General features: G+C 46.1%; 1 protein-coding gene across 1 annotated transcript; it reads right to left on the reverse strand.

The window, feature by feature from the left end:
* Positions 1-12,131: 12,131 nt before the first annotated feature.
* On the reverse strand, positions 12,132-13,070 carry LOC137046250 (olfactory receptor 5K1-like). Its single transcript, XM_067423379.1, has one exon. The coding sequence runs from the start codon at positions 13,068-13,070 to the stop codon at positions 12,132-12,134; it is 939 nt and encodes a 312-aa protein (XP_067279480.1).
* Positions 13,071-13,338: the final 268 nt, after the last annotated feature.

Below are 13,338 nucleotides of genomic sequence, written 5' to 3' on the forward strand. Positions count from 1 at the left end.
GGGGTTGAGAGCACTTTAGGTACATATCCATGCCTTGGTTTGAGGATGACTTTAGAGTCGTTTGGCCCAAATTCCAGACAAGATGCGCTCACTGAGAGCGTGTGCAGGTCGCCCACTTGCTTAACTGACGCAATAGCTAGCAGAAAAGCAGTCTTGAGTGACAGGAGCTTTCAGCTCACCGAATGCAGAGGTTCGAAAGTCGAGCCCTTCATAGCCTCCAGGACCGTAGACAGGTCCCATACAGGGACTGAAGGGGGGTGCAGCCTTCTAGCCCCTTTAAGGAAGCGCACAATAAAATCGTTCTTCCCCAGTGACAGTCCGTTCACTTGAATATGGTGCGCTGCTATAGCGGCCACATAAGCCCCTTTCACACTGCACGTCGGACCCGCAATATTCCCGGAACATTGCCGGGTCACCTTCTGTGTGAAAGCAACCACGTCCCGGAATTGATTACCGAATTGAACCCGGGTCGGGAACCTAGTAACATTGCGGGGTTTGATCCGGGTCGAGCGCTGTGTGAACAAAAGCCAAAACTAATGCTGCAGCGTGTACGTAGTTATCGTGCGACTCCTAGAGCTTGTTTTTTCAATAATACAACCCTGCAGTGTCAGAAGAGCTAGTCTGTGTTTTAAATTCAGAGAGTGTTCGTATACAAAATAAACTAAAATTAAACAAGCAGAAATGTGCACAAACTGGACACAAGTCGAGACCACGGAGCTCCTTACTATCCACGCTGAAGCTGAGATCGCTCACCATTATACGTCACATCCGGATGTCACGTGTCAACTCGATCCCGGACCGTTACGGGTTGTGTGTGAAAGTGTGTCACATGCCTGTCCTGTCGTGTGTGCACTTGTGGGTTTTGTTATGTTGAGCATGTGCTCGCGTCCCTGTCAGTTCCCTCCCCCTTGTTATCTGATTATTGGTTAATTTGCCCCACCTGTTCTCCCTCATTATCTGCCTTGTTTGTTCCCTTTATAATCTCCTTGTGTTTGTCAGTCTGTGTTGGATCCTTGTGTAATGTCTGCGTCTCCCGTTCTCCCTGTGATTCTGTTGGTTTGTTTAAGTTTATATTTTATTATTCTATTGTGTGTTTTTCCCCCTCGTGGGTTTTGTTTTGAGTTTATGTTTTATTTGTTAAAAATAAATATATTCTTTTCTGCACTTGAGTCCTCGCACCATTTCCTTTGTTTGTGACGTGACAGAAGGATCCAACCATAGAGGACTCAGCAAGAGGATTGTTTATTTTTGTTGTTTGCTCTTTGAACTATGGAGCTAACCAGGCACGTACAGGTGATGCGGCAGGTGAACTCTAAATACATCCGCCAACAGGGGGCGGGTGTAAGAGAGTTCGCCTGCAAATTCCTTATTGAGGTGCATCACCTGTACCTCAATGAGACAGAGAAGGCAGAGGTGTTTAACCTCTGCCTGGACATGCCTCTCAGCCCCATGGAGGTTGAGAGAATGGGAACCCCGGACTTTTGGGAGTTTGTGGAACAGCTGGACTCCAGTCCCTCTAGGACCAGGGGCTGGATAGCTCCGGTGGTTCCTGTTCCAGTGGCCCCAGTTCCAGTGGCCCAAGCTCCGGTGGTCTCTAAAAGGAGGAGGAGAAGGAAGGCTCCCTCCGTGCCTGTTCTTGTGGTCCCAGCTCCAGTGGTCCCTGTGCCGGTGGTCCCTGTGCCGGTGGATCGTGTTCCGGTGGTCCCTGTGCCGGTGGATCGTGTTCCGGTGGTCCCTGTGCCGGTGGATCGTGTTCCGGTGGTCCCTGTGCCGGTGGATCGTGTTCCGGTGGTCCCTGTGCCGGTGGATCGTGTTCCGGTGGTCCCTGTGCCGGTGGATCGTGCTCCGATGGTCCCTTTGCCGGTGGATCGTGCTCCGGTAGTCCCTGTGCCGGTGGATCGTGCTCCGGTAGTCCCTGTGCCGGTGGATCGTGCTCCGGTGGTCCCTGTGCCGGTGGATCGTGCTCCGGTGGTCCCTGTGCCGGTGGATCGTGTTCCGGTGGTCCCTGTGCCGGTGGATCGTGTTCCGGTGGTCCCTGTGCCGGTGGATCGTGTTCCGGGGGTCCCTGTGCCGGTGGATCGTGTTCCGGTGGTCCCTGTGCCGGTGGACTCCGTTCCGGTGGTCCCGAGTCCGGAAACGGCCTGGAGGGCTGTGATGGGATGCTTTGTGGTGGCAGTCCTGCATGCGTGGAAGGAGCACAGGGCTTTATCCGAAGCCCCGGAGGAAGTTCCGGTGGTCCCAGTTCCGGTGGATCGTGTGCCGGTGGTCTCAGTTCCGGCGGATCGTGTTCCGGTGGTCCCTGTGCCGGTGGATCGTGTTCCGGTGGTCCCTGTGCCGGTGGATCATGTTCCGGTGGTCCCAGTTCCGGCAGATCATGTTCCGGTGGTCCCAATGCCAGCAGATCGTATTCCGGTGGTCCCAGTGCCGGTGGATACTGCTGGACTGGAGAAGTTTCCCCAACGCCCTGCCTGCGCCGCTGAGGCGCCCTGCTCTCCCTGCGCCGCTGAGGCGCCCTGCTCTCCCTGCGCCGCTGAGGCGCCCTGCTCTCCCTGCGCCGCTGAGGCGCCCTGCTCTCCCTGCGCCGCTGAGGCGCCCTGCTCTCCCTGCGCCGCTGAGGCGCCCTGCTCTCCCTGCGCCCCTGAGGCGCCCTGCTCTCCCTGCGCCGCTGAGGCGCCCTGCTCTCCCTGCGCCGCTGAGGCGTCCTGCTCTCCGTGCGCCGCTGAGGCGTCCTGCTCTCCGTGCGCCGCTGAGGCGTCCTGCTCTCCGTGCGCCGCTGAGGCGTCCTGCTCTCCGTGCGCCGCTGAGGCGTCCTGCTCTCCGTGCGCCGCTGAGGCGTCCTGCTCTCCGTGCGCCGCTGAGGCGTCCTGCTCTCCGTGCGCCGCTGAGGCGTCCTGCTCTCCGTGCGCCGCTGAGGCGTCCTGCTCTCCGTGCGCCGCTGAGGCGTCCTGCTCTCCGTGCGCCGCTGAGGCGTCCTGCTCTCCGTGCGCCGCTGAGGCGTCCTGCTCTCCGTGCGCCGCTGAGGCGTCCTGCTCTCCGTGCGCCGCTGAGGCGTTCTGCTCTCACCGCGCCTCCCTGGCGCCCCCTGCACTCACCGCGCCTCTCTGGCACCCTGCTCTCACCACGCCTCCCTGGCGTCCTGCTCTACCCGCACTGCCCTGGCTGCCTGAACTCTATGGTCCGCCCCGGCCGCTTGAACTTGGTGGGCCTCCCGAACTCGGTGGGCCGCCCTGGCCATTCGAACTTTGTGGGCCACCATGGCCTCCTGAACTTTTTGTTTTCCTCGTTCCTCCCTTGTTTACCCCTCCCTTGTCTGTACCTTCTTTGTCTGTCCCTCCCGTGCCCCCCTGGTCTGTCCCTCCCGTGCCCCCCTGGTCTGTCCCTCCCGTGCCCCCCTGGTCTGTCCCTCCCGTCCCTCCCTGGTCTGTCCCTCCCGTCCCTCCCTGGTCTGTCCCTCCCGTCCCTCCCTGGTCTGTCCCTCCCGTCCCTCCCTGGTCTGTCCCTCCCGTCCCTCCCTGGTCTGTCCCTCCCGTCCCGCCCGGGTCTGTCCCTCCCGTCCCTAGTGGAGCGTCTGGTAGCCGCTCCTTAAGGAGGGGGTAATGTCACATGCCTGTCCTGTCGTGTGTGCACTTGTGGGTTTTGTTATGTTGAGCATGTGCTCGCGTCCCTGTCAGTTCCCTCCCCCTTGTTATCTGATTATTGGTTAATTTGCCCCACCTGTTCTCCCTCATTATCTGCCTTGTTTGTTCCCTTTATAATCTCCTTGTGTTTGTCAGTCTGTGTTGGATCCTTGTGTAATGTCTGCGTCTCCCGTTCTCCCTGTGATTCTGTTGGTTTGTTTAAGTTTATATTTTATTATTCTATTGTGTGTTTTTCCCCCTCGTGGGTTTTGTTTTGAGTTTATGTTTTATTTGTTAAAAATAAATATATTCTTTTCTGCACTTGAGTCCTCGCACCATTTCCTTTGTTTGTGACGTGACAAAGTGCACATATTACAGTATTTCGCTGGCAGTGTGAATGGACCAAATCCAGTGGCCCGGGAACAAATGCCGGGTCGCATTATCCGTGTATTTGCCGGAATTGCAGTGTGAAAGGGGCTATAGACTTTGACCGTGGAGGGCGAACCACCTGCGTCCAGTAGCTCTTGTAAAAAAGTGAGCACTTCTGATACTTTACAATAATGTGGGGTCAGGCTTGGTGCTTTACACCACCCCCGGTTGTGGGGGCTCTAGCTTCAGTAATTAGTGTTTAATAATTTTTCAGAGAGGTTCTCATGTATCCGTTGATGGGCCAGACATGAAGCGCCCATAGATCAGGATGGGGATGCCAGATCTGCTGCTTCGCCTGCATGATGAGGTCTCTCCTCAGCGGAATCCGCCACAGAGCTGTATCTGATATCTGACTCAGCAGTGAGAACCGTGGTTGATTCCTCCACAGCGGGGCTATTAAAAGCACAGCGCATTTGCTCTCCCTGATTCTCTCTATGACCTGAGGTAACATTGAGACTGGGGGAAAGGCATAAAGAGGGAGGTTGGGCCATTCGTGGGCCAACGCATTCCTGTGCTTGGAGAAATATGTTAGGCATTCAGCATTGTCTTGTGAGGCAAAAAGATCCACTTTTGCCTCGCCAAATCAGCCCCAAATTGTCTGAATTGTATGTGGGTGAAGAGACCACTCTGCTGGGGACACTTTGCCTCTGGACAGCATGTCTGGACCCAAATTCAGGATGTCTGGCACGTGAGTTGCTCTTAATGAGCTCAGGTTGTCCACTGCCCATATTAGGACTTTTTCCGCCATTGCGTCCAGATCGCTCGATCTCAGACCGCCCTGGCGATTTATGTACGTTACCACTGACCTGCTGTCCGTTCGGACTAGGACATGGTGGTGCTTTATGTACGGAAGGAAAGCTCTTAGCGATAACGTGACCGTTTCCATCTCCAGACAGTTTATGTGAAGGCTCTTCTCCGAGTCTGACCAGAGACCGGAGACTGGCCTGCCCTCGTGAAGGGCTCCTCAACCTAGGTTGGATGCATCTGTCGAGATAACTTTCCACTTCGTAACAGTGCCCAAGCTCACACCCGTCTGATACCAGACAGGATCTTTCCAAGGAGCCAGAGCCAACATACAGCTGTGATCTACCTTGATTTTCAATTGGCCCGAGAGCCATGAGTGAACTGGAACGCAGCGATTCAGCGATTCAGAGGGCGCATATGTAACAGACCTAGTCTGAGAACTGGTGCCGCCGAGGCCATGAGACCCAACACTCTCTGAAAGTGTTTGAGTTGAGTGAATGCACTGGACCTGAGTGAACCCACTCGGTTCTGAACAGAGAGCGCGTGCTATGACGTCAGTCGCACGTTCATCTGCAGTGAGTCCAATATCTCGGTTCGAAGCACGTGACTCATGTTGCTTCTCACCGTTGTCTCTTCCATGGCGCGAAAGGGCGGTGGTCTGCGAGCAAACTGTATCGAGTAACCTTGTTTTATAATGCTCAACACCCATTTTTAAATGCCGGGGATGGCCCTCCAGGCCTCAGCCTTTGAAGCTAGGGGCTGGTATATAACTAGGGGCTGGTATATAACCCCCTGTCTCGCCAGGTTAGTCAGATTAATTCTTCTTCAGCGACTCACCTCGCTGAGCTCTGGATCGAAGCTTGCCGTCGACACGCACCCAGCGGAAATGCAGCCTGAGTACGTCGGACCCTCCGCCTTCAGCCTGCCTTCCAGCTGCGCCATCCAGCTCATATCCTTTTTCTTACCTTCCAGATATGCCATCTTCCTGCGCCTCGTGCAGAGGTTTCCTCGCGGACAAGGATCGTCACATCATCTGCACCCCTTGTCTCGGATGAGACCACGCGCAGGCCGCACTCAACCAGGACGGCTGCCAGGATTGTGACCAACTGGCACTGCAGACCCTTCGGGCTCGGCTCGCCAGTTTCGACCTGAATCCCGTCCCTTGCTCTCAGCCTCTCGAGCCACAAAAAAAGAAACGTCACGACCAGAGGCCCCCGGAGCGCTCTGGCGAGCACACGCCGGCCATTTCCCTGCGTGCCTCTCCATAGCCCGTCATGTTCGCAGAGGAACAGCATGGCTCCCCCCATTTGGCGGCAGCTGCTGTCTGATGACAGCCTCTCGCTTGCTGCATCCAAAAGCGGCTGGTCGAATACCGTCTCGGAGCACGCCACTTCGACGTGGATTGCTAGCGGCGGCAAGATCTTCCATTTATGGGTCTTTAATGCAGAGACTCTTGTCATGTGTTTGCAGTTTATATATAATGATGCATTTAAAGTGTCATTACAAAAGTTCACAATGCTGCTGCAGGTGAAATATAATGTGTACCACACTAAATAAATATATTTTTGTCAGGTTAAATATTGATAGTTGGTCACTCAAACCCCTTTATCTAAACTTCTCTACTTAACCGTCAGACTCGCGCATTCATCATGTTTGTAGATTTTTTAACACTTTTTATCTGCATTTGTAGTTCCTACATAGAATCCTCATCGATTGGATTGGGTTGGACAATGGGTTGTGGGCAATATCGTGCGCATTGATCCGTACTTGGAATTCGGACTGGAAATGGTAAACCATCCAGGTATCTTTGGAATACTCTTTTCAACATCCTATGATTTGGGACATACTAATTCTATTTTCAAATACTATTTAGTATAGATAGTATGTGAATTGGGACGCAGTGAGAGTCTGGAGAGTGACGGTGAGTAAGTAGGTCTAGAGGGTAATGATAAACACCTGTATCTGATTGCAGTTATTGGCACGGAGAGATGGCATAAAAGCCAGAGAAGAACAGGCAGCTGGGGGAGAGAGACAGACTGGGCACTCGTGTACTGGAGACCAACCAGGGAGAAAGATTGCTGTGAACAAGTTATTGTCATTTGAGTAATTGAGAGAGCTGGGAGTGGAACTTTATTTTGTGTGTAAAAGAGTAAGTCCTTCAGGATGACGACAAAAATTGGTAAAAATGTCTAGAAACCCTTTTATTTGCGGTACGTGAGGTCCCATAAGCCTTTGAGTTTCTGTATGGGCGTCAACCTCACGGGGGCCACAGGACAGGCAGTGCCGGTTTTATGACAGGGGAAGAGAATGTGAGAATTCAAGAGGAGGTACTCGTATTATTGCCCATGTCTAGCTCCAAATTACTCGCCAAGTAGCAAGGACCATTTGAGGTCACACGACAAGTTGGGGATCTCGATTATGAGGTGGATAAAATGGGGCAAGTCAAATTTATCACCTTAATCTCCTTTAAAAATGGAGGGAGGCGGAGTCAGTGATATTAGCGATGGTGGTGAGAGGAGGATCTTGGGCCAGAAGAGAATACCAAAGTGCAGTTTCTCGCTCTGACCCCAGAGGGCGAACACCTCTCGCCCTTGCAACTCACTAACACAGCCCAGTTGCAAGCAGAATTTGCAGACCTGTTCTCTCCCCTGCCTGGTTGAGAACCTCATCCTTCACCATATTGAGACAGAGCCAGGTGTTGTGTTACACAGCCGGCCGTATTAATTACCTGAGCATAAAAAGAAAAAGTTCAGAAAGAATTAGATGCAATGTTGGACATGTGAGTAATATAAGAGTCCCACAGTGATTGGGTGAGCCCGATTTAATTCCTAAAACAGACAGCTTAGTTTGATTCTGTGTGGATCACTGCTAGGTGAATACTGTCAAAATTTGACCCATTTCCACTGCCTCATGTTGATGAGCTCCCTTATCGACTAGGTACGGCTGGCTTTTATTCGACATTGGATTTAACGAAAGGTATTGGCAGATCCCTCTAGTAGCCCACTGTCAACATTATCCAAAGAAAAAATGGCTTTCACATGGCAATTTGGATTGCACCAATTCATTACACTTCCTTTTGGGTTGCTGTCCTAGGATCACTGAGATGGGCTGGCTTGATGACCAACCCGAAAAAGTGTGCAGTTGGGTGGGTGGAAGTCAGGTACCTGGGTCACTTGAGTCATGGACAGGTGCGTCCCCAAATTAGTAAGACGGCAGCAACCTGTCCAAGATCCAAGACCAAAAAGGAAGTGAGGCAGTTCCTGGGGCTATTTGGGGCTAGCGAGATACTACAGGTTTGTACCTAATTATTCGGCCCTCACTTAGCCCGCTGACTGACCTCACTAAAAAGGAAGCACCAGATACCCTCCAGTGGATAGTGCTGTGCCAGCAGGCTTTTACACAGGTGAAGGCTGCTTTATATGGTGGACTGATTTTGCTGTTCTGTTTTTGTCGCAGATTGACGCATTGGACGGGGGGCTGGGTGAGGTCCTATAGATGCATGCATTTTCTGTGAAGCTGCTTTGAAACTATGTATTATGAAAAGCGCTATACAAATAAAGGCAAATTAAATTGAAATGAATGTGAATAATTCCGGACCTTTAAAATGATTAGTTAATCATTAATTACTAGTGTGTTCAAGCATAACTAATGCTTAATTATGAATAAGTTAATAATTAGTTACTGTTTTCTCCAGAACGACTGTACAGCCAAATCAAATTTTGTTGCAATAATGTCCTGTTTAACACTGAAGCTGCTTTAAAACAATCTTCATTGTAAAAGCACTATATAAATAAAGTTGATTGATTGATTAGTTAATGCATTATTCTGGACCCTTAAAATAAAGTTTCTGTTCTTCTTTTCTTCATTACAAATAAATGTTATCATATGCCTGTCCAATTCTGATAATATTTTTGGTCACGCAATTTTTTTACGCATTTAAAGCATATATTGTTCCCTCAACATAGTATCAGTAACACTTTAAAATAGCATTCAGTTGTGAGTCACTAAGTTATTAGTTAAAGTCCCTGTAAAGGCAATTCTTTTAAAAAAATTAAACACATTATAAATGTTAGAAATGTATTGCTAAAACACATTGCAAAGACTGTGAACTGTGTAGTATTAAATTGTGGAGTTAGACCGTTAAACAGTTTTTCACCATTGCTGTGCTCCGGATTTTCTAGGCAGGGCTAAAACGGTGGCTCATTGACGCACTGGAGCCTCTGAGCCTGGCCCCGCCCCTACTGTCGATGCCGCACTGTAGCCACTGAGGCTCATAACTAGAGTACATTTGCCGCTCAGTTTGCCGCTCAATCGCGAGTACTATTAGTTACTATAGCCTACAGTTTGCCAGCTAGCTATGCCTTCGTGGCGGAAATGCATGCTACCTGGATGTAGTCACTTACAAAACAGATCGGTGTCCTTATTTAAATTTCCGAAAAACGATCATATCAAGAAGAGGCGGATTCATTTTATGAAGAGCCACTTTGATGGAGAGCTGAGGATCACCACCAACAACCGCCTCTGTAGTGATCATTTTACACAGGATAGTTTTATAAACTTTCGTCTGAGAAAACTGGGATTCACTGATAATCCGCTGTTACTGGTGAATGGGGCTGAACCGACTATCTCCTGCTTTCATCCTCTTGTCCAGCCGACAGCCGGTGCCGACATCATCCGAAATAATGTCACGTGCCCACCAATGAGTGTAAGTTTCCTTATGTGCTTATGTTATAATTACAGCAGGTAACGTTAGTCCAGTAACTAAATCCTGCAATCCTCTAACGTGATTTTGTTTTGTTTATATAAGTTACATCAATATGATTCCTTAGAAAAGTGATTTCAACTATAATATCTCTAAACCTGTATATATTATATCTGTAATAGTATATCTTTTAGTTTGATATCTGACTATAAAGTGACAAATACACTTTATTCTGTTATTGCTAGCCTAACTTTATTTGGCTACGTTTATGCTATCTTTATCTTTCACGAAGAATGAGTCTGCATTCATAATGCGCACCGTTATGAATTCCCGTGCAGCCGCACGGATTATACTTTCACTTTAGAATGAGTATCAATTTGGGAGTAAACTGATTGAATGGTGAATTTAATATTAACATAACATCAATACTAGTCTTAATGAAAAACAGAACAGAACAGTACAATGACAAGATCGTTTAAATGGGCGCCTTTACATTTAGCATCATCCGCCGTGTGCCAGCTTCTCACTCGTGATAAATTAACTCTGACTCCTGCCGCTGGTCTGTGTTCAGTTCATGGCGTCTGTTATCTAACTAAACAAAATTATGTTTATTTTTAATTAAAAAGATATCGATGCCTGTTTATGATTTCATACGGCTATATCCAGGGGCGTCGGACTGGGGGGATAAAGGGTACCGAGTACCCAGGGCCCGAGGCTGGGGGGGCCCTTTAGAAGTCAGCAAGTCAGTAGTTTTCTATACATTAATCAGAGTGTGGCTTATTTTGTTTACGTTTTAAGTGTTTTTATGATAAAAATGCAATACGCCACCTATTGGTATCACTATGGTATTTGGTACGGGGGCCCAGCAAGATGGTTTGTACCCAAGGCCCAAAATTTGGTGTTACGCCGCTGGCTATATCTATAACGAAGTCTTGACATCATATCCGGGAGAAGTCAGTAAATTCGAGTAAAATCACAGGCTTTGCTTATCCCGTGCGAATGCGCCACACAAAACTCAAACTGCTTAAGTTTGTTTCTGGCTCTGGAGGCTCAAACATGTAGGCCTATGGCTTTGTAAACCCAATTAATAAGCTGCTAGGAATATCCATTCGGGCTGTAGCGGTGACGTCTGAGTGAGGCGGAGGTAGCTTTCCCCGCGAGTGGGGGTGGTTTCGGCGCAGCCACTGGACACGCCCCCAGCGTTTGAGAGCAGAGAATACTGCTCATTTTTTCAAGATTTTGATCTCTTATTTTATTTACTTGACTACTTTTTTATCATTCAAATTTGGCTGGGTGGTTAATAAGATATTTTTCTGTGGTGTGACTAACTCAGATCACATACTTAATTTTGACTTTACAGGGTCTTTAATGATGAACTAATCATTTACAAAACAGGACTATACATTCATAAATTATTAATGTGATGTTTTAACATTTTATGAATGTTTTGTTAATCCAGTTATAAGTAATTTACAAATGACAAACTAATAATTTACAAAACTTGACTATACATTCTTAAATGATTAATATGTGATATGTTATAATTTTATGAACATTTTGTTAATTCAGTTATAATACATTTTGAAATTATGATGTAATACATTCATAAATGATTAAGTGGTATGCTACACCATATATATATATATATGAATGTATTGCATCATATATTGATTATGTAATATAATATATAATTGATGAATAATTTAAATTTAAGATTAGGGGATGCAGAAATTGTTGTAAATGACTTGTATGTACAGACATTGTAAGACAGGAAAGAAAGATCAACAAATGGTATGTGACACTAATAAACTAATAGTGTACTCTTTAGATTAGGGGATGCAGAAACTGATGTAAATGACTTATATACACATACATGCAATATTAAAAAGGTAAGTTAATATGAGTTAATATATCATGGCCACAGCAAAACTAAGTAAACTGGACATGTCCACTCCTAGTCACCATAAATCTAAAATGTGGCATGCTGTAGCGATAGTTTCTATATGTGTATGTTGCTGTTTTTCATAACAAATGCTATAGTTAAAAAAAGAAAGAAAAATTTAAAAAAATGTAAATGTTAATGTAAATGTTAAAAAAGTTAACATTTGCCTAAGCGTAGTAATGAGGAGCCATCAATGGTCTTAACTGTAATTATATACTTATTGTAAACAAATGTATAGTTAAACAATTACAAGAACCATGTTACTTTTAAATGTACTATATACAATATTATTATTATTATTATTATTATTATTATTATTATTATTATTATTATTATTATTATTATTATTATTATTATTATTATGTGTAAAATATATTCTGCTTAATAATGACCGATAGCTTTCAGATATTCCAAGAGATGACAGGAATGTTTGACAGGTTCACAATAAGAACATTTTAAGTAAAGATAATTTGACTTCACAGTATTATTGTTGATTATAAGCTATAACTTTATTGCAGTTCTGTTATTAACACATTTTCATTATGTGGACCATTTAAAAAAATAAAAAAATAAAGCAACAAACCTCATGAGGGAGCATGCCCTGGGACCCTGTTTAACGGTTAATTTTGCATTTAAAATTTGCTTCTTTTTTTTGCATTACATCATTACAGTGGGTGCATATGTAAATACATTAAAATCATTTAGAATAAACCTTTCTTCTGCAGAGTTTTAACATTCTTTCTCTTATTTCTTTGGCTTGAAAACCATATATTATGGGATTCAATCCTGGCGGTATAACATGAAACAATACACTAGCAAACTTCCTACTGTCAGAGTATTCAGGGAAACGATGCAATATAATAACAAAAAAACCAGAGGCCAGCAAGATTATGTAAACAGCTAGATGAGAGCTGCATGTTTTTATGGCTTTGCTGTTGGTTGCTTTGTTTTTGCTTTTTATACACACCATCGCAATTCTGAGATATGTCAATAACACCCATCCAAGTGAGGAGGTGAGTAAAACCACAGTAAAAGTTAATCCATATACATTATTAATTGCTGTATTTTCACAGGACAGTTTAAACAGTGAAGCGTTGTCGCATAAGTGGTTTTGAATCACAGATCTGCAGTGAGTCAGACGTACACTGAGGCCGATCAGAATTGACACCGGAACTACTGCAGCAATCCAAGCTCCAGCAGACAGTTTAACCATCATTTTATTGCTCATTATAGTTGGGTATCGCAGTGGGTTGCATATGGCCACATATCTATCAAAGGCCATGATCATTAGAATAGTATGGGATGTTGTTCCATATAAATGTGCAAAAAAAGCTTGGAAGACACACTCCACATATGTGATGTAGCGCTCAGAGGGGTCTGTTAATAAGTCCTTCAGTAAACGTGGTACGACGACAATTACTCCCATTACATCATTCACTGGCAAGTGACAGAAAAGAATGTGTATAGGCTGGTGTAAACTTTTTTCTGCAGAGATATGAATCAAAATCCCAATGTTAGACACCATTACAAAGACATAAGCCATCAACAGAAAAATGAATGTGAGCTGGCTGGACTGAGGTGTAACTTTCAATCCCTCCACTAAGAGTACACTGTATCTGGATGTCAGGTTGTCCATTTGTAACCTAAAGTAAACATACAGATTAAGTCACAAACAGCATATTATCTCAAAGCATTGATACAGGTAGATCATACACTATATGCTTCCAAAGAGTAGTAATATTATACACTATTGCTCAAAAGAAAGGGTTTACGTAGTCATTCTTTATCAACTATTTCTAGATAATTTGACCAAGGGAATTTAACCTTTGATTTTCCATTTACACTTGCTTACAGAACTCAAGAAATATTGTTAATTTTTTTTCCTTACCAAAATAAAATGACAG

The sequence above is a fragment of the Pseudorasbora parva genome, chromosome 18, assembly GCF_024679245.1.
Source record: "Pseudorasbora parva isolate DD20220531a chromosome 18, ASM2467924v1, whole genome shotgun sequence".
Taxonomy (NCBI): domain Eukaryota; kingdom Metazoa; phylum Chordata; class Actinopteri; order Cypriniformes; family Gobionidae; genus Pseudorasbora; species Pseudorasbora parva.